The sequence below is a fragment of the Aphelocoma coerulescens genome, chromosome 8 (assembly GCF_041296385.1).
Source record: "Aphelocoma coerulescens isolate FSJ_1873_10779 chromosome 8, UR_Acoe_1.0, whole genome shotgun sequence".
Classification (NCBI taxonomy): Eukaryota; Metazoa; Chordata; class Aves; order Passeriformes; family Corvidae; genus Aphelocoma; species Aphelocoma coerulescens.
Window position 1 is genome coordinate 11,691,974 of NC_091022.1, and position 27,005 is coordinate 11,718,978.

Consider the following 27,005-nt stretch of genomic DNA (forward strand, 5'->3'; position numbering starts at 1 on the left):
CACAGAGCAAGACTGTTCACCATAATGACTCTGAGCTGCCATAATCTTTTGACAATTACAAAAATGTAACTGAAAGTCAAATTATATATGAATACATCTTCATAAAACACAGGCATCATACATGCATACATAAGAGTGTGCGCTTTGCTGAACAGCCTCCAGAAGCAGATGCCAGCATAAGCACACTAAAAAAATCCCTGGATGACCAGAGTCAGCAGCAGCACCTCATGCAGTACTTCAAGGTGCGGCCAACAAGACTTAAGCCCGCGCCGCACGAGCAAAAAGCCGGGTGGTGGCAGACGGGCAGTGCCGCTCCTGCCCTGCTCGTGTGCTGTGATCGCTGGGTGCCTCGGGGGCGTCGGAGCGCAGGTGACTGCTCGGGAAGCCCGGGGCACACGGCCTGGCCGCCTTTGTGTGGGGAAACCGGGCTCTGGGTGAGTGCTCCCACCGGCAGGGGCACCAGAACGGGCTAGGGAACGCGGGGAAGACCCGCTTGCCGGGCGGCAGCTCCGGCCCCGCCCTGCCCGGCTCCCGCCCCGCGCTCCCTCAGCGCGGGGCGCGGCCCTGCCCGCCGGGCGGGCGGCTTCGCCCCGCCGCGAACAAAGCGGCCCCGCCCAGCCCGGCCGCCGCCGCCATCTGTCCCTCCCTCCCTCCCGCCCCCGCGGCGGGGCGGCTCCGACCCGCCCCTTTCGCTTTCCCCTTCGGCAGCGGCGCCGGGAGGGCCCCGGGGCGCCGCCGGGCGGGCAGTGGAGCGGGCGGGCAGCCGCGAGTGGAGCGACAGCGGCACGAGACAGACCGCGGCACCGGGCCGGGCCCGCCCGCCGCACAGCCGGGCCCGCCGCCATCTTCCCCTCCCGCCCCGCCGGTGCCGGCGCGCACGGGCCGCGGGGCCCCGCAGGTGAGCGGGCGGGACGGAGGGCGGGGGCCGGCGTGGCCCGGGGGGGATGCGGGCGGGGGCTGCGGCCGCCGCAGCGCAGGGTGGGTGCTGCCCGGCGTCCTCGTCAGCCCCTGGGCCCGTTCGTGGCTGCGCCCGCGGGGGGCGCATCGCCCCGGCTGCCGGCGACGCCCGAGCACCGCCGCCCCTTTGTTGTGGCCCGGTCGGGGCAGCCCGGGCGCGGTGCCCGGCGCGGTGGGGGCCGGGGGAGCGCTCTGTACCCGGGGCCGCCCCCCGGGAGCCGCGCCGGGGCCGTGCGGCCCTGCCCGCCGCTGGTGCTGAGCTCACGTTCCCGAAATGCTGATGCGGGCTCGGCGCGGCGCAGTTAACCGGGGCGGCTGCTGTGAACCCGGCGGAGGTGGATTTCGTATGGAATCGCGTGTGCAGAGGAAAAAAAATTGAAACAATATGGGGAATTACAGTCAAATTGCTTTAATTTCTAGTCGTTGGAAGTTGTTTGGCTTTTCTTATTTTCTGCCTTCTGTTTTCACTGTGATGTGAAGTATTGCATAATTTAATGTCACCTTTTTGTCATTCTCGGTGCGGAATGCGCTGGGCAAGGCGTGTGCGTGTTGTAACAGGGACTGGTGAATGCTGAGAGCTCTGCGGTCACCTCCCAAGCGTGGTGAGACAAGGATTACCGGGGTGGCTGTAGAGCAACAGCTGATCTAAGCAGGGGAACAAAATGGATTACTAGATGGCAAGCCAGTGAAAAATCTGTGTGAGGCAGGAAAGGCTGGTGTGTAAGAGGACACCGATTTGCTGTGTATTGGAGTAGAAATGGTCTGAGAGTTCAGCTGTGCAAAGTTTAGTGAAGGTTTTCTATTAAGGCCTTAATACACTCAATGCATTTCATTTGAGATAATGAGTTGTGTGATTTCTTAGGGTAAAATGGGTGTCAGTGAGCTCCAGTGACTGCTGTGGGAATGAGTTGTGAAAAAAATTTGGCCTATAGTATTTTTTTTTTTTTTGTAAATTCTTTTGATACAGAATAACTGATGATTGAGGGCACTTCAGAAATGGAGCCACTAGGGACTGACCAGGCCCCGAGTGCCCTGTGGGCTCTGTGTAGCCAGAACTCTGGAGTGGCCTCTGGGAAGGCACAAGAGTCAAATGTAAGTGACTGTGGGGTGGATTGAAAGGTCAAATAGCTTAATGCAAAATAGCCAGCTTTTTAAATATGTATGACTTGTTCACATTGAGGTTTTCTGTGACAGCTCCCCAGGATGCTGAGGCTGTGGGTCCGCATCGCAGCTGTCAGTGAACCAAGACTCCTAATTTGGCATTGTGTGTCCCTTTAAATGTGTCACTGCTCTCACAGCATGACATTTAAGATTTGAGCTATAATTTTTTTTTCTTCTATTTCAGGATAGTTGGAGACTTTATATTCCTTGCCAGGTTTTCCAAATGTGTATTCTATGCTATTGGCAAATGATCTGTTTCAGTTGATAAATAATATATGAATAATGCTTATTGTAGACTTTCACAATTTGTTTTTCAGTATTAAACATTACTTTTAATTTCTATCATGTGCATGCATACACATTTTAAATTTCTTCTAAGAAAGGTAGCTTAGAGACTGTTTAGTGCTATCTTTAGATACTTCTAGTTTATAAACATTTTCCTGAAATAGTATATTTATATGCATAAGTGAATATAAATCTGTTTTAATTTTTTAAGGAGTTATTTTCTTATGCTTCTAACACCATGCGAGGATTCCTGCTGTTGGCATGCTCTTAGAACATGAGTAAGAACAGAACAAGGGTGAAGCCTCTCACTGGAAGGTTTAGCGTTAGATATAATGTTCCAAAGAGGTTGTTTAAACATCTTACCCACTGAAGTTAAAGAGAAAACATGTGTCCCGTTTGTGTCAAGAAGTTCTTTTGTTTTTTTGATGTAGAAAAACAAATTTAAGTACAGAACTAGCAGAAGATAAAAGGGAGTGGACAGGAGGAGGAAGGTGTGGAGAAGTGACATTCTGAAAAGACTGGGCAAGATAAAAAGGTTGCATCAGAAATGTGATTGATACAAGGCACCTGAAATATTAAGCTCTAATTCTCGTTTGCTTTCATTTATACCTCAAGCTAGTGCTTGAATCATTCTTGAGTATTAGAGCTTGAGCTGATCAGATTGTGACGTTACGTGCCATATGTGCCAGCAGAAAGCAATAGTGTGGTGGGCCAAAGATGCAGCTTGAGCTCTAATCTTGAGTTTCCCTGCTGTTCTTTGCTTTTTAATTATTATATTTTTTATTTATGCACGTATTGACATACCACTGAATGTCAGAAAACCTCATAGATTTCATAGAGGGTGATGTGAAAGCCTATGTATATTTATAATTTCATGATAAAATGCTTCTTGTTATTTGACAGCATAATGCTTGTAAGAGAAGTCTGAGCTCATCAGAGTAAAAACCATCAATTACATGAAAATCTTCTCTAGTAGGTTTGCTGTTCTTTTCTAGCCGTTTGTGTTGCACTGGCAGGGAATGCACACTAAATATTATCATAGTACTGTTAATGGATGAGCTTATCAGTGCACTTCAACTCTTTTTCAGAAGTTCAGTATCCAAACTAAGTTTGGATGTTGTGATACATTTTCCTTTACTGTACCCCAAAGGTGCTGTTACTAGTCCTATATCAAATATGGAGGGTGCAACCATTCTTTACCCTGATCTATGAAAATTAAGTAAATGAAGTTAAGTGCTCAAATTGTTGGAGGCTTTATGTTCAGGACAAACCTGTTATTTTAAAAAAACTACAATGGAGAATGGAAGACAGCTCACAGATGCTGCATTTTACTTAATGTAGATGTACTATGAAGCAAAGTAATGAATAATATGCTCATTTTGTCATCAGTATAATATATAAATAATTAAGCCAAGCTTTGAAGTGATGTAGGGTGGCTTCCTGTTTACACCTGTGTCTAGTAGAGCCAGTTTAAAAGAAAGCTGGACTTGGTGTTCCTTTCTTCAAAGGAATTCTTAGTTTGATTTTTTTTTTCTAGTAGTTTTCTGATGGGGAGTCTCAGTATAGCTTTGCCTAAGCCTTACTTTGTCTTTTGAGAAGGAGGTTAATTAGTTTATATAAAAACCACCAGTGTCATAAAGCATTATAAAAGAGAAGTGCAAATGCTTTAGATGAGGTTCTGATGAATTAAGATGTTAATACTAAACTGCTGGTTAAATCTGTGTTGATTTTTTTTTTTTTCCTATTCAGTGTATGAGGGTAGGGTTGAATTTTTTCTCTGGGACCAAAAATCCGTATCCATTTGCCAAAAGGGAAAGTTGAAACAGGGCTAAAACATAAGGAAAAAGCATATTTCTACAAATTCTAGGTTTTGATTTGTGGATCTGTGTATCTGTCTTTCTTGCAGCAAAGCTTTCTGCAAGCCAGAGTTTTAATTTTTTCTTTTGACTTTACTAGCTGAGGGATGTGCTTATGGTCTTGGGCGTGTCTTTCATGAAACCCATCAAAATACTTGGTAATTGGAGTCTTCTGTGACTAAAATGAGAATTAGACCCAGCCATTTTAAGGAGTTAGGCCATTTCATCTGGCACAACTAGGTCTCTGTTGTTCCAAAATAAACTGTGCTACTATAATCGAATGCTTTGCTAGTCAAATGTTCTGGCAAAAACTTACGTGGAAAAAATTGGCATACAGATGGGAGGAAGATGGAAAATTTGGGGGTTTAGACAATAGTGCAAAAACCTGTGTTATTAGGGCCTAAGTTTTTGTATCCCTTCAAGTTCACTAGCATTGGTTTATGGCGAGATCAGTGAAAAGTTTTACTGGAGTAATTGTCTCTTCCTTTCCCCTCTGGTAAATAACTAATTTCTTGTTAATAGTCTGAGTGTTTTATTTGGTTTATTCAAACTTACTCAGATTCTGTGCATCTTTCCCTAGTAGGAGGTAGATAGTTTGTTAACTCCAGTTTTCCAAGGATGAGATACCTGAAGGCCCTATCACGTTTTCAAGTTGTCTTGGGAGATGGGTTGCCCACAGCCAGTTGTCTTTCAGTTGCTGGATCTGCGTAAGTGAATGATTTCATGAGGGAATTCCAAACAATTTTCATGTCCCCTTTTGAATTATAAGACACTGGGAACTACAACCTCCTGCTGTGGATGTCTTGCTCTGTGTGGTCATCTCCCCTCCCTTTATTCAATTTTCAGATCACTGTGCTCCAGTGTCTCTCCTTGTTCTATTGCCTTCTGCTGAGGGTTCATCTCTGGTACTGGTTTCTTCTCTGGTATTAAACTGATGATGAGAGTGCACTGAAGTCAGGTTAAGACTTTGCTACTGCCAGAAAGCAAAGCTCTGTTTTTTGTGTCAGCATTAGTGCCCTTGTGCCCATGGAGTGAGTAAATGCCTGAGTTGCACCTTGCTCAGAGGAGTGGTCTGGCTCAGCACACAGCCCATCTGTGGGGCTGGGAGCCGGCTGGGATGAGTGGCTGAGTCCAGAGGTGAGAAGAGGCACTGGCCCTTTTTGCAGTAGTAACATGGGATTAAACTGAAATTTTCCTGCTGTTAAATTGTATTCTTGTAGCCTGCAGGAGTGCTTCTAGGTGTGGGGGGATTGGTTTGGTGATTTTTTGGGGTTTTTTTAGAGCTCCTGATAAGGCAATGCTGTGTAGCTTGGCTGTGTTAGCAGGTTTCTCCCCTCATCCCCAGTTCTTTTTCAGCAGATCAGCTTGTAAAAAGACTTGTAAAGTCTTTCTACCATTTGAAAAAAGAAAGTTGAACAGCTTCTACTTTAAGTCATAGTTAAGGAACCAGGCAAGACTTAGCCAAAAGAAAAATTTAATTTAGGTTCCCTAGGAGGAGTACATTCTCCAATTCTCATATCCTCAGAGGAATTGATTTGCAAAGGAGCTTGGACCTTGTATCTGTGGGAGCTTTAAACAAGCAGCCTGCTGGCCACCTGGGCCCAAGCTACATCTGCCCACTTCTCCTTTCTGCTGGCTGGACAGCTCATTAGAACACTGATCCAACAACATGAGCCAATGGAAAAGCTCCTGCAGTGACGGAAGTGAGGAGTGCTGAGGAAGGGCCCGGAACAGGCAGCTGGAGGCAAATGAGTGCATGGGAGTCTGGCAGTCAGCAGGCGCTGTCTCAGGCCGCCTTGAGCTGGCAGCTTTAGATCCTTCGTGAGGGGAATAGGCAGAAGTAGACATCCTTAGGAAGGCAGAATGGAAACCCCTGGCTTAGCTGTCATCTGCTACTTCAAAGCTAAGGTAAGGAGAGATGGCATTTTTAGTGTGCTGCGCTTTTTATATTTGTTAGAAATATTTAAGTTCACATGTGAGAGCTCTACATAATGACATAGTAAGTGACTCTTCTGCTCTTTGAACTTCACTGTTTGCATTTCAGAGAGGAAAATTTTCCATATTGCAGGCTTAGTAATCACAATATTTTCACACTGCTAGAGGATTGATTTCTCGGTAGATTTGTTTATCTAGCCCCCTATTTATGCATAGGACAGAAATGGAAAAATTGCAGATGCATTGGTAAATCTTAATTATGGCTTCATAGTCAACCTCAAAATAAATTACTTAATCTTGTTTAATTTTTGTAATGCCACTATGTTCAGTCCTATAAATCTGCATTTTTATTTTTGTTGGTAGCCAACATTTGCTAACCAAGCAGAAAATAAGGTATTGATCAGAGCTAAAATTCTTTCTTTCCATTTAGGCTGCCATCATGACGGCTGAAGAAACAGTGAATGTTAAAGAAGCTGAAATAATTAAGCTAATACTAGATTTCCTGAACTCAAGGAAGCTTCACATCAGTATGCTGGCACTTGAGAAGGAAAGCGGCGTCATTAATGGCTTGTTTTCAGATGACATGCTCTTTCTAAGGTAGGACTTCTTTTTCTGGTGCTTAAATACCACGTGTATGAAAACACAGGAGTTGGACTGTGATTCAGTCAGCAGCCCCGTGCCACTGAACAGGAGATCTTAACTTGTTAACTCATCTTATTCTGCTTTTTCTTGGTCCTGTTCTGTGTCCCAGCCCTACAGTGTGTCCCAGCCCTACAGTGTGTCCCAGCCCTACAGGCACTGACATCCTTCTGGGAGCCAATCAGAGTCACTGACCAGGCAGCAGCAGCATACATTGGCATAGATTTTTTTTGTTTGCTTGTTCATTTTAACTTTGTTATTTTTCTGGCACACCAAGTGCCAGAATTCAAGTGGGAAGAAGCCTTAACAAACGCCAGTGTCAGTGCAAACTAAGTTGGGGGAAAACCATAGGCATGAATAGGATGGGAAAGCCAAGACCTGTTGGCATCTGTGATGTGTCATAATCTGCTTACCAGTCACTCGGCCCTGAAGGTGTAGTTGATTGACTTCTAAAATGTTTTCACAGTATTTTAGTGCTAAGATCAAGGACAAGTGATTTCCAGAGCTTTCCCCCCAAAAAATTAAGTGCATGTCAAAATAATACTTAGATTTATCTTAAATTTAACAAAAAGAGTATCTATTATCATCAAGGCATGAGGGTTGGTACAATTTACCATTCAGGATATTGCCCTCAATATTATTAAAAATAATCAGTGTAGATCCGCACTAGTTTTTCAGCATTGATGTTTTCTGTTCATGCCAAAGGTACTTAATAATATTGAAGAATGAGAAAGTAATTTATCCAGCTGTTCTTAAAACACTGAAAAGTACATTTTATCACTGAACAAATATCTCACCTGGCTTCCCTTTTCATTAAAGTCATGTATATTGGACTAAAATGAAACAAAAGAAGTGCAGAAGGATTCAAGTTATTAATCCAAATTTTTTTTGTTTCATTGTTAGCTTAGTTGGAGAAACTCATCCTTGCCTTGTAGGCCTGGACCTTTTTTAGAGAGCTCTGTGTGTGCATGAAGAAATTGAACTGCTCTATCTGTGCAGTCCAGCCCACAGATCGTGGGGCTGGAGCTCCTGTACTGGCACCCTTCCTGCCAAGCTTGATATGGGAGTTCTGTGTTTTCCCAGCCTTTTCATAAAATAGCCTCACACTATTTATACAGTTAAAATTAACTTGTTTTTGAGTTCTCTTTCATTAATTGGGATGTATTAATTGAAATGGTACCTTTATCAAAGTCTTCAAGTAAGATTTTTTTTTTCTTTAAAGAAGAATGACAGGCAAAGCAGGGGACACAGGACCATTTTGTCTTTTTTGATGTGCCTTTAAAAGTACTTAATATTTGTCCTTCTAGTATATGTCCTTCCTTTTTCAAAATATTGAGAACAGACTTGGATTTTGCTCTGTTAGTCTTACTAGACAATCATCTTGGCATCTGTGCAAAACACTGACTTTTCAAAGCAGATTCATCACCTGTTGTGTATTTAAGTTATTGTTTTGTATTTAAATGAGCTGCTTACTTAGGAAAGGGATGTTCTTGTCTGGTGACACTCAAGGAATGATCCTTTCTTTTACTAGGCAGTTGATTCTTGATGGCCAGTGGGATGAGGTTCTTCAATTTATTCAGCCTCTTGAATGTATGGAAAAGTTTGACAAGAAAAGGTAAAATAGAATGTATGTCAGAGTTCAGGTTTTTTGAGTTATGGAAAATACGTGGATTTCTAAGTATTGTCTATAAAAATAGTAGTTCTGAGTTTTTCACCTTAGTTTTTGGTGGCTTTTTTCTAGTCTGTGTGCTGTTCCTGAAGAGTGTGTGTGCTTTTAAACTTGTACTTAAAATACGTGCACACAGTCTGTAATGAGCTGTCATGTGCTGTACACTTTAGGAATATGATGCATGTTGTACAACCTTTTAATAGATGACTGCTCTGTCATACTTCTATTCAAGAAATAATATGATTTCTATACTTAGTTTTTTCTAATTAGCCTTCTGATATTTGTCATAGCATATTTCTGAAAGCAATTATGGAGAAAAATATATCCTCTTCTAAAAAAAAAAAAATTGTGGTTACCGATTTGTTACAATTTCTTATCAGAGTTCCTTGTCATGGCAATAGCTATGCCTAACTCACAAGTTTGATGTAAAATAGCCTTCTTGTCTCTAGAATAGTTTAACTACTGGAGCAAGATGTACAGTATTTCTCTTCTCACCTGCAGATTTCGTTACATTATAATGAAGCAGAAGTTCTTGGAAGCCTTATGTGTAAACAATGCGATGTCAGCAGAAGATGAGCCTCAGCATGTAAGAATTGCCTCTGGTTTGGGAATTTTTTTTGTTGTCAGAAAATCTCTTGAGATTAGTCTGCTTAAAGGCAGAGCAGAAGCTTCCAGCATTAAATACACAAATTTTAGCTATTACCAAATGGTTTCCTAAACACTGGAAAAAGTAATCATTATTCTTTGGAAATGAGTGTGGCTCCCTGATCTCAAATACAGTTGTACATAAAAGGGTTGCTTGAAACTTTGCAGATAGATCAGTGACCATATGCTGTGTCTGTGGTCCCAACCCTCAGATTTACTTTAGGCCATTGTGCTAAAGTACAGGGCTCTTCTTTTTTTTCATTACTTTTTTTTTTTCCCCCAGAAATATTCTGAAGCAGGCTTCAGAATCACAGAAATTTATTGTGGTAATTTGGGCCAGATGAAAGTTTGAATGAATCTTACATTTAATTTCTATTGGTTTTGAGGAGAAAGGTCAGAATTGTTCTTTTTGAGGGAGCAGATGTGTTCACAAAGGACTCTTTCAGTTAAATGTGCAAACAGCAGGGGTTGTGGACTTAAGTTTTTGATATGGAAAGAGACAGTAACTCAAACTGGCAAAGAAGGTGTGCAGATTGTGAAATTAGTTACAGTTTTTCATTTATGCTGACGATACAGTAATACCAAATTTCTAAGACAAAAATGTTATGAAATTAAAAATTAAGAATGACAGTAGGTTTAAGACAAGTGATTTTGTTTTCCAGACTGAATTGATTTTAATTCTGTCCCATTACTCTGACATTGTATTTCAAGGTTTTCTCTTGACAGAGTAGAGAAAGTTAAAAGTCCATAATTATAGTTTAAGTGGGAAGTGTACTAGTTCTTTGATTGCTCTATCTGTATACTGTGACTAGATAGCAGTAGAGAAGAAAAATCAGATTAATGCTCCTTATTTTGTTGTAAACGTTACCAAATTTGTTGGCATGTTGTGGGTCAAAGGCTGCTGTATTGAAATATCTAGGTAACAAGGATAAGTGGGGATTTTTACTGGTTTTTAAATCTTTGTAACTAAAAATGTCAGGGTTTGTGCATTTAACATGTTCTTGGCTCTTAGCTATCAACAGGCTTTGTCATAAAGCTCTCTATTCTTTTGGAGGTCTTATCTTCTGAGAACTCTTTGAACTTTTTTAACATTTTTGATTGAAGAACAGAAAATCTCAGTATAAAAGCTGCTAATCTAGAGCAATCTACAAGGCTTTTGTGAAAAGCTACTGGCATAGGTTATAGAAAGAAAGGGGGAAAATAAGTCAGCTGGCTTTGAGAATGGAAGTAACCTTTTGTGCTACAATAGAATTGGAGCTGCTCAGCTACAGATTCAAAATTTTAAGCCCATCAAACCTGTAGTGACATGAAAACATTCAATAAATCTGTAAAAGATGGGACTTGATGAGGGATTTTAGGAAGTCAAAGAATCTAGGAATTTGCCTCTTTTGTAACTGCACTTATATCAGCAATTTCAGACTCTATATGCTTTTTAAATTCAAATATAAGAGGTAATAGTAATAAATGAATGATAGGAGACAAATTCTGTTGCTGCCTGCTCTTCAAGTGTTCTCTTGTGGAAACGTGTACTACAGAGTGCTGTGTTGATATTAATGTCTCCATAGCTGGAATTTACCATGCGAGAGGCTGTGCAGTGCCTGCATGCGCTGGAGGAATATTGTCCCTCTAAGGAAGACTACAGCAAACTGTGCTTGCTGCTAACGCTGCCCCGCCTGACCAACCACGCTGAATTCAAGGACTGGAATCCCAGCACTGCTCGGGTTCACTGCTTTGAAGAAGCCTGTGTCATGGTGGCAGAGTTTATTCCAGCAGATAGGAAACTGAGCGAGGCTGGCTTCAAAGCTAGTAACAATCGCTTATTTCAGCTTGTAATGAAGGGATTGCTCTATGAATGCTGTGTGGAATTCTGTCAGAGCAAAGCAACAGGAGAAGAAATCACAGAAAGTGAAGTATTGCTGGGCATTGATCTCTTGTGTGGTAATGGCTGTGATGACTTGGACCTTAGCTTATTATCGTGGCTGCAGAATCTGCCAGCTACTGTGTTTTCTTGTGCTTTTGAACAAAAGATGCTTAATATTCACGTTGATAAACTCCTCAAGCCTACAAAAGCTGCCTATGCTGATCTTCTGACACCTCTTATCAGCAAACTTTCTCCTTATCCATCATCCCCAATGCGGCGGCCTCAGTCAGCAGATGCTTACATGACCCGCTCCTTAAACCCTGCCTTAGATGGGCTCTCGTGTGGATTGACAAACCATGATAAGCGGGTCACAGACCTCGGGACCAAAACTTCTCCCATGTCACACTCCTTCGCTAATTTCCATTACCCTGGAGTACAGAATCTCAGCAGAAGCCTCATGCTTGAGACCACTGAATGTCACAGCATTTTTGAAGAATCACCGGAGCGGTAAGTGCAGCTAGAGCTCTGGTTTTACCTTAGCTTATGTTGCACTGTTTCTGTGTTCTTACCTGCACTGTAACACTGAAACATAGTTTGGTTGTTTAAATTCTGTTGTAATGAAAACTCTGTGCAGAAGGTGTTTTCTTCCTTATGATTTTATGATCTAAGTAGATTTTGATATTTGGGGTTGAGCCTGATGGATTCAATTTGGGCTTTCTTAAAGTTTCCTAGCACAGAGCACAAATACGCTCTGAGTATGTAATATGGTCTAGCTAGGGCTTGTGTTCAGTATTACTGTGTTCTTCCATTCCAGATAAATAAATGGACACAGTGAAATGCTGTAACTCCCATATCCTTTCTCCATTGCATTCTGCCCTCAAGTCTCGATAAATAATTTTGGTCCTGATGCTGTAAATTAGTTACTTAAGTATACTTGAACAATTTGCAGTGAGCAGTGAAGTCGGTGGAAATGACAGTATGCCGTTGTTGTAGCATTCCTGTATCGCTTAAATTGTTACAGTAGTAGCTCAGCTGAAACACTTTGGTCGTATTTTTCAAAGCAAAGATGAGTAAGGCAGCTGAATGAACGTATTATGTTTTTTGTATCGGACTTTGAGATAGTTGGGTTATGCTATGAATAAGTTCTTTAATGAAAGACTGCAAACTTGGCTTCTGAGAGAAATGTCCTGGTAAGACAGAGAAATGGTACTTATCACTTGAGAGTTTAGCATCATGTTTCTGCCTGGCCTGTCTTTTGATCAGCAGTTCTGTCCCTTTTGAATGGTTATAGTCACACTTCCCTAGAAAGCAGCTGCCAGCTTTTTTGGCTCTTAGAGAACCAGGTGGGTAACTAGCCCTGCACTTGGGTGCAGTGGCCAGCAGAAGACATTTGGGGTTATGGTGATCAATGCAGGCCACAGCTGGTGTCTCTATTAGTTTTGCCTTGGAGCAATGTTCCATATGTTGTGTTACAGTTAAGAGCAGCTGTAATTAAACTCAATAAAAAGGAAACAAACACTACCAAACTGATGTCAGTTCACCTGTGATAATGGAAATACTTACAGTAACGTGTGTTTTAATGTTTATCTTAACACTTACCTTGAAAGGAGCTGTTCTGTTTGATTAAAATCTTGGGTTTTACCAGCTTCTTCACCACTGGCGTTTTTGTAGATAGCTTAAGTTTTAGGGAAGTATCCCTGAGGTTACATTTTTACAAAGTGTAACTACTGAAGATACTAGTTTATTGTGAATCCTTTAATTTTACTGATCTATATCGAACCTTATTATTTGTGTGAGTAGACCAGGGTCCAGTGTTAAAACTGATTCTTGAGAGGTTTTTTCTTCCCTTTTCAGTATTGGAGTACTAGATTAATTCTGCACAAATAACATCATTGTGTGGGCTAAATAAGATGTTTAATTGCTGCAGTTCTTTATGTAGGCCTTTTAATGTCAAGTTTATAGCTTGTAACATGTTTTTTCATTCATAATACATCTCTTGAAGGTTGGGGTTAGAGGGTCAGAATTACAGGATTAGAACTATAGGGCCAGACCCCTAGTTTTCAAGAAGGTGTTACATTTTTCAGAAGAAAATCCACCTTCAGATCAAGTGTCCAGACTGAATGCCAATATTTGCAAGGGTGGAAACTGAGCTTTATGTAAATCTGGCCCTTGCTTCCTCTTACACGACAGAAATACTGTATTTCTTCTATAAGTTCATTAAGCATTTGTCTTTTACTCAGCTGAGTTACTTTTGTTACTGTGCAGAGATACCCAGAAAGTTTAAAATAACTTCTTAAAGAACTTTGCTCTGAGTCACTGAGAAAAAAGACTTTAAGTTGACAAAACTGAAGATGGGCATCCAAGACTTGTAATGTGTTCTGCAGATTTATTGATTGATTGCCAAACCATTTTGGAAAGAGTGGCATGCAGAAATACTTAAAATACAAGAAAAGCAATATAAACATTTTTCTACCTTGCACTTTAAGGAATGTTCAAGCAGATGGATGTTAAACATCCATGGATATTAGTTTAAATTTATATGTTGATAGTGGTAATGAAACTGATATCTTAGGGAAGAGTTTAGTCACACAGTATATCAGATACATTTTGTGTACATAACTGCTTTGAAACGGGAGATTTTGAGTAACTTGGTAGTCAAAGGGTATAGAGTTCAAGTGTAGGGATAGAAAACATGAAATTTGGGCATGCTATGGTAGTAAGGCTTTTTGGAAACTGGCTGTGCTCTGTGTTTGTCAGGGAGTTTATTTTGTTTAGTGTAACACACTGCAAATGGCATTTTTTTCCTAAGCAGTGTCTTCAGTTTGGTGTGACTTAAGTAGTTTGCATGCTTGTGTTACCAGATCTTACTCTAGAATGTTACCTTTCTCCTCCACTTGATGTTCTACTCTTAATTTTTCTCAGTTAAGCATCTCTTCTTTTCCATGTTGCTCTGAGAAGTGATACTCCCGTGGAGCCACAGCATCCCATCGGCAGTGAGACTTCGTGCCAGAGCTCAGCTCCAGAAAATGAACCACTCAATGCAGCACAGAGTCAGGGATCAGCCAAACAAGAGAAAAATGAGGTAGTGCTTGTTTGTTTAAAAATAATGAGGCCCCTTGAGCTGGGGTCTGATCACTTCATAATGATTTGCCTTTGTGTGGAGAACTTCATGCATGACAATGGCTTGCTTTGAATCTTGTTTTTACTATAATAAAAATGCCATATTACATCTTGTATAAGAAGCTGCTACTTTTTTGTCTCCCCATTGTAAAAAGGTCTGCTGTCACTAGAGTCTGTAATGCAGCTGATTTAGAGTGCCTTGTCACAGCAGTCCAACTAAACTGTTCTGTATATCTTTAAAAGAAAAAAAAACCCCAGCCAACAATGTTAGATTAAACAGTTCTTTAAGCATCCTCTTCATTTTTTAGTGAGAAATCTGGCATGTAGCTTGTAATTTTTGGTGCTAACACTAGGTTTCATAGGTCACTTTACATGAATTCTTGTCTAGAACATAGAGAAATTAAAATTGGGTAATTCCCTCGTAAATATATCTTTGCTATTCAGAATCCAATAGCATAACCTTTTTTGGATTCATCTTTGAGGACTGTGCTTTGACTATCTATTTTCTCTTTTTTTTTTTCTGTAACAGCAATATGGGGAAAGTGAAATAATAGCTGAGAAGGAAACAATGAGAACAGTTACCTCTTCTATTTTTTTTCCACAGTTAAATACCCATCTCTAAATTTGGTAATGATGAATAGCATTGAGTGTGTGCTGTCTGTTCTGTTTGCAGACTCAGGTTCGATTTTCTTAAGTAAACTTTGTCTTGTCTTATGGCATCTATGTGGGACTGAAAACCAGCCTAACCTTGACAGGGCTGTTTTCTAGTAGGCTCTGGATACTTGACTCTAGACTACAGTGGGGTCTATGGTGGGATTAACAAAGTCCTCCAAACTTGAGGACTTCATTCCCCTCCTGGACTTTGAGTCCCTTCTCTGCTGCAGTGGTGTTTTGTATGCATGTTGGAAGGGAAGGAGGAGCTTAGCTAGGTAGGCTAAGGGCAGGCTTCAAAAAGGGGAAAAAATAGATGCAGAATTTGTAGGAGAGAATGAGGGCAGGAGATGCTGTGTTGAAGATATTGGCCAGGTTGCTATACACAAGTGGAAAAGAATGTAGTACCTGGTGCAATTTCACCTTGGTTTGTTTCCCACATCATAGTGGTGTATGTGTATACCTATACGAGTAAGAAATTAATTTAAGTCTCTTTTCAGAGCTTTATTTTGCCTGTGTTCCTGTAGAAGCTGATTTAGAAGCCAGAGTTTGTAGAATAGAGCTTCTGGGCAACATATTTTAGGTTTGCATGTTAGTTTGGGTAATAGTGGCACAGAATCCGAAAAAACTCAGAAGAGTGAATAAAATTGTAACAAACAAGTATCAGTCATGGAAAGAAGTATAGAAAAGAATATACTTGTTTCTTAGGATTATAACCCAGGGACTGGGGAATAGTTCATGAATTTCAAACACAGAAAATAAACGCTTTTGACTTCTGAGAATAACTTTGGAGTTTCTGAATTGCAGGTATTCACCATGGGAAACTTCAGGTGGTAAATATTTTGCAAATGCAACAGCACTAGGAAATCCACTGTAAATCAAAAAACATTATTGTGTCAGAGAACAAAAAATCATCATGCAAGTATTGTTAATTAGAAGAAATGCAAAGGCTGTTAAAAAGACAATATGCATGAATTGTCTGAACTAATGCAAAGTTATGAGGATGTCCTTATAGAACTTAAAATCATAGATGACAAAGCTGTCACTCCAGAACACAAGCAAAAAACCCATACACATTTTTTTTTTACTTTCACTGTTTTTTTTCTATTGGTACTTTTCTGGTTTTTTCTATTAGGACAGTATGCAGTTTGTTTTTTTTCTTCAGTGTAGATAATCTGGCCTTGGACTAAAGTGCTTTTGGTCTTCTGTTTATTCATTTTTATCTTGTTCTCAGCTGTTAGCAGAAACATGAAAGAAAAATGAGGTTTGGGAATGCAGAACACAGCAAGTCCTGGGCAGCTGGCAGTGTGGGAAGCTAAAAGACAGTATGTGAAGGAGAAAAGTCTATAAGAAAGGAACTTAAAGTGTTTGTTTGGTCCAGAAAATAGGGAATTCTAAAGTTAAAACAGGGCACCAATTTCAAAAGCATAATGTAACACTTGGATAGACCACTGCAGAGTTGGCTGCTGGGAGGGGTAAATTGGGTCTGCAGGCTGATGGCAGGGAGATGTCAACATGGCAGAAAATACTGAATTTTTAATGAAAGTATGACTTACATAGTTTTCTGATTTTTATTTTAAATTTTCAATCACTTTTTTTTTTTTGATCTTAAGTAATACTTTGGAAGTTTTGTAGGAAAGAGCAGTCTCCTTCAGAATTATGGTAGGACTGCTTCAACAGTGAATAGCATAGGCTGGCAGTGCTTTCTCCTTTTGATACATTAATTGTGTCTGGTTTTAAGGCAGAATTAAGCCATCACTCTTCAGAGGTGACTCTCCTGGCTTTTTGATGCTGTGTTGAAATACTGAACCAGAAAGTAAATATTTAGGTTAAATACCACAATTAACTATTTAAACTCCATCTGGGGCTCTCATTTCTTTTTAGCTTCGTGATTCCACAGAGCAGTTTCAGGAATACTACAGACAAAGACTACGTTACCAGCAGCACTTAGAGCAGAAAGAGCAGCAGCGACAGTTGTATCAGCAGATGTTGTTAGAAGGAGGAGTCAATCAAGAAGATGGAGCTGACCAGCAACAGAACCTTACTGAACAGTTTCTTAACAGGTTGGGGGAGTTTCATTCTTCTACCCACCCATATCCCTCTGTAACTTGTCAAAATAACCTGGTTTGATGGCTTGGTTTTTTAACTTGTCATTTGTTATTAGATCTATCCAGAAACTAGGAGAATTAAATATGGGTATGGACAGTCTTGGAAATGATGTACAAACACTTAGCCAGCAATGTAATGGGAGCAAAGGGATTGCATCTACCAATCCAGCAAGTAACTTCACATCAGCACCTTCAGACGGTAGCCAGAGGATAACAACTGATAGCCCAAATCTGAATACAAGCACTCCTCGAAAGTGTGGATCAGCTAACCAGATACCCTTTCCTGAAGAGTCACCTGTACAGGGGAATCAAAGGTAAGTTCCTGGAGAGCATTCAGGACTGGATATATCCTTCTGCTAGCACTGTGGGAGAGCTGTTGGTATTTATCTTTAGTTATCTAATTAATTAGTCATTGAATTAGGGGTATTTAGCTCATGATCAGTGTTTTCTAAATATTTATGTAGAGATTATGAGGTCCTTTTTTTTTTTTTGACAGCATGCATGAGGAATAGTGGTTATTTGTTATGGCTTACATTTTATACTTGTTTTTAATTTTGGACTTTTAATTCCATCCTATATGTATAGGTCTTGTTTATTTTGTGCTATACTAAGTTTCTGGAAGCTTTTTTATGAAATACAAACCAGATGAAGGGAGAAGCAGAGCAGAATGGGAACTGAATTTCTTCTGTTAACTAAAAGTAGTGCTGACCTGAAAGAAACAGTAATTCTTCCACCTCTGTGTGTATATGTTGTATCTATATAGAATATGAAATGTTATGGAATGAAAAATATTTTTAACTTGTGTTCACTTGTTCAGTGCTTAGAGTTGCTGCAAAAAGCAACTTTTACCCCCTGTAAAAGTAATAGTTTAAGGGTAATGATTCAGACATGTATACCACTTTCCACAAATTAGTCAGTTCTGAGAATGACTGAAGATGTAACTTTAGTCAAAAAAATACTTACCAAAAAATCTGTCCCTGCTCTTGTTTTGTCTTGTGATTTTAAACACTTCACCAAATCAAAACAGTGCATCAGAACATGCTGTCACTCAGCCACAGTCAGAAGACTCTTCGGGGAATTTATCTAGGACAAGAGGCGATGAGGTGAGTTTTCTCGTTGTCTTTTACTGTGTGTGTTATGAAAAGATTCAGTACTTAAGCCTGAGTATGTGACAGCCTCTTACTGTTAAGAGATACTTAGAATGAATTTTGGTTGCTGCAGTGCCTACAATCACAGAACCACTGAGATTGGAAGGGACATCTGGAGACTGAATCCAAACCCTCTGCTCAAAAGAGGGTCAATGAGAGCAGGTTGCTTGGAGCTGGGTCCAGCTGGGTTTTGAGTCTCTCCAAGGATGGAGGATGTTCCCCAGCCTTTGTGGGCTACCTCAGCCCATGTCTGACCACCCTCACAGTGTTTTTAAAACACCAAAAAGTTGAAGTGGAATTTATTTTATTTGGTGCTCAGTGATTCTGGTCCTTTCACTGGGTACCACTGAGAAGAGTCCTGCTCCATCTTCTTTACTCCCCCAGTCACATATTTATATACACTGGTGAGATGAACACATGCACACCTTGAAAAGCCCTTCTGATCTCAAGGCCAAATGGTACCAGCTCTTTCAGCTTCTCCTTGTACAGCAGATGTTCCGATGGGATGTCTTTTACAACCATTGTTTTGTGTTTTCCAGGCTGAAACTTTGAGTGTTGGACTCCAGTCAGTATGGTCTGAAAACCCAGGGAAATAGTTAATAGGGAAATAACTGCAATAAGTACATTCCAAAGTTTCTGCATCGGCTAAATAAAAATCATAGTCTTAGAAAGGTGGTCAAGAAGTCACAAGGAGGATGATGTAATAAAGCTTAGCATAATTTAATGACAACTTTGTGTTACATACAGGGTGAAAATCTGATTCTGTGTTTAATATTATATTTGCTTTACAAACTGTGTTTGACTTGGACTGTTTTCACTAAAAATGCATCTTTGTTCCTCTTGCAAGTTTCACACAGATCACATGTACTTACACACAAATAAGCTTTAGTATTGCCCATCTGAGGTGGGCTGTTCTGAACAAAAGCAGGTGGAAGTCTGGAGGGAGAATGAGAAATGTTAATCTAGTGTTATCTGTAAAAGTCAGGTGAAGAAAAGAGCTTCAAGTATGGCATTCTTGGACTTGGAGTAGACATTGTTTACAAAACTGTACTCTGAGAAATCCAGCCTGCTGTGCTGCTGTTTGTTAATACTTGGCTACAGTAGCTTTACATTATTCCACAAAGCAGTCACACCTAGTTTTAAATGTCCAGTTTTACACAGAAGAACCTAATTTGACTGCTATCCTTTTACAGGATGACAAATCAAAAAAGCAATTTATTTGCATTAATACTCTAGAAGACACACAAGCTGTCAGAGCTGTAGCCTTTCATCCCAGTGGGAGTCTATATGCTGTCGGCTCCAACTCTAAAACTTTGAGAGTTTGTGCCTACCCAGAAGTAATTGACCCAAGGTAAGAATGATAGTATAATCATTTCTTTTTCTGTGTCATGGCACTTCTTTCTCCTGTACCTACTGATACCTGTACATTTCATACCTTTATTTTATTGTCATAAATAGAGCAATGCTCTCCTTGGAATCCTGAACTGCTGCACAGTAATAAGGTGATGTGCTGACATATTTGTATATTTGTGGGCTACTTCTTTGCTCTTTCATTACTTGCAAGATGTATTGCCACAAGACCACACCTTTCCTTATAAGAGTGTTATCTTTTGTCTCAGCAGTTGGGCTTTTCTGAGTGTACTGGTTGGCCTGTGGTTTTGATATTCCAGCTGTAGGAGTGGGAGAAAGCATGTGTCAGTTGCCAAGCCAGCACAAGCTGGGCTTCACAAGATTCAGTTTCTGGCAGGAGAACAAACTTAACAGTAGAGAAAGTTGTATCTTCTTGAACTTTTACAGCAAAACTTGCCACAGCATGTCTGTTGACCTGTTTTTACTCTAAACATTGTTTTCTAGGTAGCTTCCTTGACAGAAAAACCACTATTTGTGGTTTACTGTGCACCTGTATTTTCAGTTTTCTTTCCACCTATCTTTTTAACAGGACAGGGAAAATACACCTGGAAATAAGTATTGCCACATCAATAACAATCTCCTTAATTCTGCTCAACTTATATTATTTTCTTGGAGGAAGGGAGAAGTGCAAGCATCTAAAACTTCACCATTTCATAGGGAGCTACAAGTGTGCAGTGATTTTATCTGGGACATCTTCCCACTTTAGGACTGATGTTTGTGCTTCCAAAATGTTAAAAAAGTAATCTGATTTTCCTTTTCCTCCTTAAATATCATCAGTAAGGTAGCCTTTGAAGTTTAAATCCAAAATATTTATGAGCAGTGTATGACACAACAGAAAAAGGAATTGATTTCTGTTACCTAATACAAGCCAGCTTACTGGGCTTGAAGCCCAAATAGCCTCTTGACTGGTCAGCAAAACTTGCTGGCTCCTGCACAGCTGCTTATTCTGCTTGTTAGGAAAGGTTAGGGCAACTGCAGCCTTAGTTTCTACTTGCAGTGCACGATCTGATGTGACAGGAGGCGTAGTGCATCTGGACATGAAAGGAATACCAAGATTTCCTTAATTCTGAACTTGTAATTCTTCCACTTACTGTTGGTTTTAACTATGCTTACAGTTTGCCTAAAATATTTCATCATGGGATTTACAAGTCAGCAGAGAGATTACATTATCTTAAAGATACTCTAATCCTTGTAACAACACGAGTCTAGACATGCATTCAGAATTACGTGCTTCTCAAAGAGCTGTGGCTGTGGAATAACTGTTCTTTGAAGCTCTGTTGGGTTTAACTATTTTTTTTAGTTGTCCTTCAAACTGATTAACTATTCAGGACAGGTTGGTTTGGAGTTGGTTTTTTTTCCTTTCTCTAAAGGTATAATAGTAGTGGGGGGTTTTTTGCACACCTTTAAGATTAAACAGTGACAGATACATGTTACAGTTCTGCAAATGTTGCTCAAATAATAACAGTGCTTCCATGCAGTGGATTGGCAACATGTGGTGTCTGATCTGGGTAGATGTTCTCCTGTCCTGAGAGAATCAGTGATCCTCAGCTCTTAACGTGTGGTGAATCCAGACTCAGAGTGTGACATAAGGTATTAGGCCATTTAGGAAAATCTGTAGTGTGTTGAATGATCCTGATTTAGGCTAATCTGTCATGGATTTCCTCTCTGGTAACAAATAAAATTAGCTTCCATGTAGATTTGCTTCAGTATTCTTTACTAAAGCCATGTTAATCTCCAAAGTTTTTCAACAGTCTTGGATGATTGTCTTCTGCCTTTTCTCTCTGCCTCTTTTGTTCAAGTATTTATAGTAAGGTTTATGAATTTTTTCAATACCAATTTAATTTGTTGAATTTCTCCTGTTGATGTTACTGGACTGGTATGGAGGTCGATACTGCAATACTTTATCCTAAGTACTTGATTTCTCCCTGCTGTGAGAGCAGAGAAAGAGCATTATAGGAAGGTAGATGATTGAAATCGAGGAAATGTAAATTACTGGGACTGTTGCTTTTATTGCAGCCATGTCTAAATCTGATATGGTTTTATAAATAATAATCTATGGTGTATTCAGATGCTGCCAGGATTCTTGTATTAACATAGAGTGGTAAATCTGTTTTTCTTGCACAGGCTTGGCCTACTGTTGCTTAGTTGAACGTGTGCATATTCAAAAGTGGCCATAAAATTAAGTTGTTGAAGTATGAAGGATGTAGAGAAAAATCACACCAGTTTTGGACTCTGGGGATAATGTTTTGTTGTCCTATAGCTAGTAATTACTGTATTTTATCTGTATCAACCATTTAGAGATGAAGGGGCTGTGTAAGTTCTTTTTGCACGTTCAGTCACAGATACAATGAGAAAATGGGGAAAAAACTGAGAAAATGAGATGTCTTTTGTCTTTGATTGCATATATATGTTTCAATGCAAGTAGTCATATGAATTTCATGTAATCCAAGATAACAGAAAAAGAGTATTTTCCTTTTAGAATGCTTTGTTTCCCTTAGAAACAAAAGGAAATATTATTTTTTTTTCTTTTACCAGTGCTTATAATACTCCTAAACAGCCTGTAGTTCGCTTCAAGAGGAATAAGCATCATAAAGGATCAATCTACTGTGTAGCCTGGAGTCCCTGTGGACAGCTATTAGCTACTGGTTCTAATGATAAATATGTGAAAGTGCTGCCTTTTAATGCAGAAACTTGTAATGCAACAGGTACTGTGTGTATATTTAGTTCAAATAATTTATTTTGAATTACTGTCCAATATTTGTCAAAACCATTCAAATTACATTGATTATGTTTTGTTATTTTTATTCTAGTATTTTAATTTAGTCTCTTTTCCCTTCTACCATCACTGTGGTCTCTATCCAGCAAAGAATCACTGTGAGGTTGGGAGTTACCTTTAAGGTTTTGTTTGGGTTGGGTGGCTGTGTTTTCGTTTCATTTTGCAAGATTCTGGTATTGTGCTATCTCCTGGCAGATTCCTCCCCATTACAGTAAAACAGCCAGATGTTCTTACCTACTTCTAGAGCTTGGTTGTCACTAAGAATTTATTTCCACTCCTAGTTCCCTTTTCTCTTGCCTAGCTCTCTCTTCTCACCCATCTTAGAAAGGTTTCTGTCCCAGCAAATATGACTTCCCATGCCCAGCCCTCCTAATCAATACGCTGAATGTGGCTCTTATCTTTTCTGTTTTGAACTTAGGCTGCTTTGTCCTTCATGGTTCAGTGCTCTCAATAATCTTTTCCTCCTGGCAAAAAACTCCTTTTGAGTTCACCAGAGTTTACAAAAAGAAATAAATGTACTCAGTAAGAAACCTTGGCTGCAGCTGGCAGTGGTGATGGTCTGTGTATGTTTTGCAAAGCTTTAGGAAGTAGGAAGTGCAAGCGACACTCAAACCCAGGATTCTTAGAGATTGTATTTGAACTGTAGTAACTGAAATAGTCTGTTCTGTGCTAAAGTGCACAGCCATGTTTGCACTTGGTGGCACGTTCACCCTTGCCTAAAATACTCTGCATTATCACTCTAAAGAGCACAGCACTAACAAACAAAGTATGCCTTACTTTGTTCCTTGATTTTGAAATTATTTTAGGACCAGATTTGGAATTCAGCATGCACGATGGGACAATCAGAGACCTTGCTTTTATGGAAGGCCCAGAAAGTGGTGGTGCTATTTTAATAAGTGCTGGAGCAGGGGACTGTAATATTTACACAACAGATTGTCAGCGAGGACAAGGCCTGCATGCCCTAAGTGGTCACACTGGTATGTACAGTGTGGCTTCTCTCACACTTTCTAAGTCTATATTATAATTCTAATAAAGTTGTTGGGTTGTTTTGGTTTGATTTGGTTTAAAGTAATTGTGTTTTTCTTTTTAGAAAGACTTTTTTTTCCTCTCCCAATTTCTTGAGGTATTTTGAGGGGAGTTGAGCAGTGTTTGTTCTTAAATATGTTTGCTGCTAATCTGATGGAGAGAGTGCACACCTCATTCCAGAGAAGGCACAAAGCTGGGTATTGCCATGCACTGGCAATGGATCATGCAACTTGCCAGTTTTCCACAGGATTGTTAAGTCTCTGAATGCAAAAGCTAATCCCAACTGTAATATTTTAGTGTTGGATTAATGATGCTTAATCAAATTAAGAAGTCTTCTTGTTCACAGGACATATTTTAGCACTTTATACATGGAGTGGCTGGATGATTGCATCTGGATCCCAAGACAAGACTGTAAGATTCTGGGATTTGAGAGTGCCAAGCTGTGTTCGTGTTGTGGGAACAACGTTTCATGGAACAGGCAAGACTTGCTATCATGCTTCTGATCATTCTGGCATGAAAATAGACTTTGAAGAAGTTAAGGTCATACAGAGAGAATGGGGGGTGGGGGTTGTGGCACAGAAGAAAGGCTTGGCTTAAAGAACCTGTCAGGATATATCTATACCTTTGGGGTTGGTTTGTTTGTTCCTAAAGTACTATTTCCTTTCAGAAGATGGGTAGTTTTTTTGCCTTATGGCTTTCAAACAGACACTTTTAAGCATATTCAAGTACAACAACCTAACTGAAGTCCTTGAAACTTTAGGACCAGGGTGAATTCCTTGCAGTATTCCACATTATTTCATAGGAGTGACTTTCTTTCCTGTGATGGAACAGAGACTTTCTCATACAGCTTAAATAGTGTCTTTGCTGTGATTCGTGTGTGACCTCTGGCTTCATAGTTTTTAGTGCTGAAATAGAAAGACTTTCTTATTCTAAGCTGGGTATGTTCACCTTAAATTTGAGGCCAGCTTTTGGTGTTCTTTCACAATGCATGTTCTTGTGTTCAAAAAAAAAAAAAAAAAAGGCTATTTGCAAAACCAGTTAACTCTACCGTGTGAATGCTGGGTTTCTGTCCCCTGCAGGGAGTGCTGTAGCCTCAGTGGCAGTGGATCCCAGCGGCAGGCTGCTGGCCACGGGCCAGGAGGACTCGAGCTGCATGCTGTACGACATCCGCGGGGGCCGCATGGTGCAGAGCTACCACCCCCACGCCAGCGACGTGCGCTCCGTGCGCTTCTCCCCGGGCGCGCACTACCTGCTCACCGGCTCCTATGACATGAAGATCAAGGTGACAGACCTGCAAGGTAACACAGGCAAAGGGTCACAGGTTAACTTCCCATTTGGGGCTTTTAATGTTGAAATTGCCAACTCGGCTCAAGGATCTGGTTTTACTTTAAAAGGGGGAAAAATAGTAGAGCTTTGAAAGTTGGACGTGTATATTTGTGATTGTGTCTGTTTGAAATTGGCTATTGTGTTGCTGAAAGCGTAGGCTGTGAACTGAATCATGTTTTGGGGTGAGGGTTTCATTACAGTAAAACCACTGATTAACACTTGCCTGGTGAGATGGCCATTGCTTTCAGACAACGTTCATAAAATTGACCCTTAGAAAAACTGTAAAAAAGCATAGTAATTCTCATTTTTACTGGGATGAGTAAAGAAGAGGGAAGATATTGGGTATATCTAATTGACTTGATTTTCTTGGACTATTAAATTTTAATCACCTTGTGTAAGAATGCTGGAGATCTGCAATTTTAAGTTGTACTGTGCCCAGTAATGCCTAAAAACTGAAACACTGGGGCCTTTTGTTATGCTCTGTGTGAGAGAGAGAAAGGGGGGTCAAGTACACTTCATAAGGTGAAATACAGATGTAGGCTTTAAGCAAACTGGTTAAAAAAGACCTGCCACCCAAGGCTGGGATATGGATTCATGAAATGAGTTATGACTTCTGTTCCTCTTCCACAGGGGACCTGACAAAGCAGCTTCCTCTGATGGTGGTAGGGGAGCACAAGGACAAAGTTATTCAGTGCAGATGGCACACGCAAGATCTTTCCTTCTTGTCATCTTCTGCAGACAGAACTGTAACCCTTTGGACCTACAATGGTTAGAGTGCAAACAAAGGCAACTATGCAGCTAAAGCACAGAGACCCGAGACTACAGAACTGTCAAAACAAGTAATAATAATGAGGCTTTGAGAGAGCAGCAGTTGAGCAGGAGAGTGTCTTATCAAGAGGAGGGGCACTTGTCACTGATTTTTCTGGTTTCTAGGAGGTCTTGGTGTTTTTAGTATATTCTTTTGCAGTGCTTCCAGTCTTCCATGTTGAACTCATGCTGCTGTGACCTATTGTAGTCTTGTTGCCAAAGTCTATGAGGAGAACTCTTCTGTTGTTGATGTGCACTCAGAGTAACATGAATGATGTGTTTACAGTTTGGTATTAATTGCATTCCTTGTTCTTTGCCTCAATGAGAATTTTGTATAGAAACTTGAGGAACACTCTAATCAAGTCTGTATGTAACTAGTTACACACACACACACACACATAGAAGAAAAATTACTTCCACTGTTTTTTCAGGTTTCTTGTATTCATCACTTTTAAACAAGAGCTCAAACGTTATAACATCTCCACAGTTTCAATGTTTTTAGTAAAAGAAAATCTGAACTTTAAAGGTTGACTAGGTAGTAACCACTTCTTGATTATGGTCCATTATATAGTGGGGTTTTTTCTTTCTTTTCATCTAACCTGGGAAAAATGTTGCTGTTTTTACTACATGACTTTGTTTTGAACCAGCTAACATGTTGGAGGGGAAAAAGTAAAATATTGACTTTTTTCAGTAGGAATGTGTAATATTTTACTTTTTGAATGCAACAGAATACCTCTGTGTATAATGTACTGTAGGAAAGAGTGGATTGGCAGCAGTTGTCACAGTGAGCTTAATGGTAATGGCTATCAATTTTTCAAGTAAAAGGGATACCATTAATGCTGTAATAGAAACCAGCATGGCTTAAAATGCTATGTCTGCATGATAATTTAAGAATTGTTTAAATTCCCAGTTCAGAAGCTTATCTGAATTTTATTTCTTGCACTGTTTATGGGAAATTGCAGTTTTATTTCTACAAAACTTTAGATTCTAATGTTTATGTATTGTTATATTTTCATATTGTACAGTTCCTTTTACTTTTTAAAATATAAACCTTAAACTTTAGGTTATTTATTTATTTGAACTGCAGTTAAGTTTTGGATTCTCTTGGTTACTAAATTATATGTGCACTGTAGCAAGCATTTTTAACTATCGTATAAAAGTGGAAAGGTAACTATAGAAGTGTATCTGTGCTATAATCTCAATAAAGACCTCCAACACCTGCACTTGTTTCATCTGTTGATTTGGATTCTTGGTTTATAATTCCTCAATCCAACTGTGATACACTACTTTGACATATGATTTAAGTATGCCAGAACTATAAAATACTTAAGAGCTTTGATACTGCTTCCAAGTATCGGAATTTGCAGTGCAGTAAGTAATAATACAGTGGTGTAGAGCTGAAAATCTTGTTTATTTTTTATTAGTTACAGAGACAATAATATGTATGTACGATCAATGATATATATGAAAAGCTACTTTGGGGGAAAATAGTGTCTCTCTAGTTGTCTCTCTGTGGTCAAAGCTGGCAGATTATGTAAATTAGTATATAAATGAATTAGTTAATTAGTATATCTATATATAAATAGTAATTTCCTGACATTAATTTTATTTCAAGTTGTGTCATT

The 27,005-nt window shown here is 39.9% G+C and overlaps 1 protein-coding gene across 3 annotated transcripts; it reads left to right on the plus strand.

The window, feature by feature from the left end:
- The first annotated feature begins 705 nt into the window (after nucleotides 1–705).
- Nucleotides 706–26,603, plus strand: WDR47 (WD repeat domain 47). Of its 3 annotated transcripts, none has more exons than XM_069022505.1 (16): nucleotides 706–898; nucleotides 1,925–2,049; nucleotides 6,625–6,791; nucleotides 8,365–8,448; nucleotides 9,004–9,088; nucleotides 10,713–11,515; nucleotides 13,967–14,090; nucleotides 16,664–16,842; nucleotides 16,944–17,201; nucleotides 17,915–17,990; nucleotides 19,229–19,386; nucleotides 21,981–22,150; nucleotides 23,028–23,198; nucleotides 23,594–23,725; nucleotides 24,327–24,545; nucleotides 25,204–26,603. In XM_069022505.1, the coding sequence occupies exons 2-16, from the start codon at nucleotides 1,933–1,935 to the stop codon at nucleotides 25,344–25,346; spliced, it is 2,886 nt and encodes a 961-aa protein (XP_068878606.1). In that variant the 5' UTR covers nucleotides 706–898; nucleotides 1,925–1,932; the 3' UTR covers nucleotides 25,347–26,603. The 3 variants fall into 3 exon arrangements, with proteins under 3 accessions (XP_068878606.1, XP_068878608.1, XP_068878607.1); XM_069022506.1 differs by lacking the exon at nucleotides 706–898 and adding an exon at nucleotides 1,274–1,292; XM_069022507.1 differs by lacking the exon at nucleotides 1,925–2,049.
- Nucleotides 26,604–27,005: the final 402 nt, after the last annotated feature.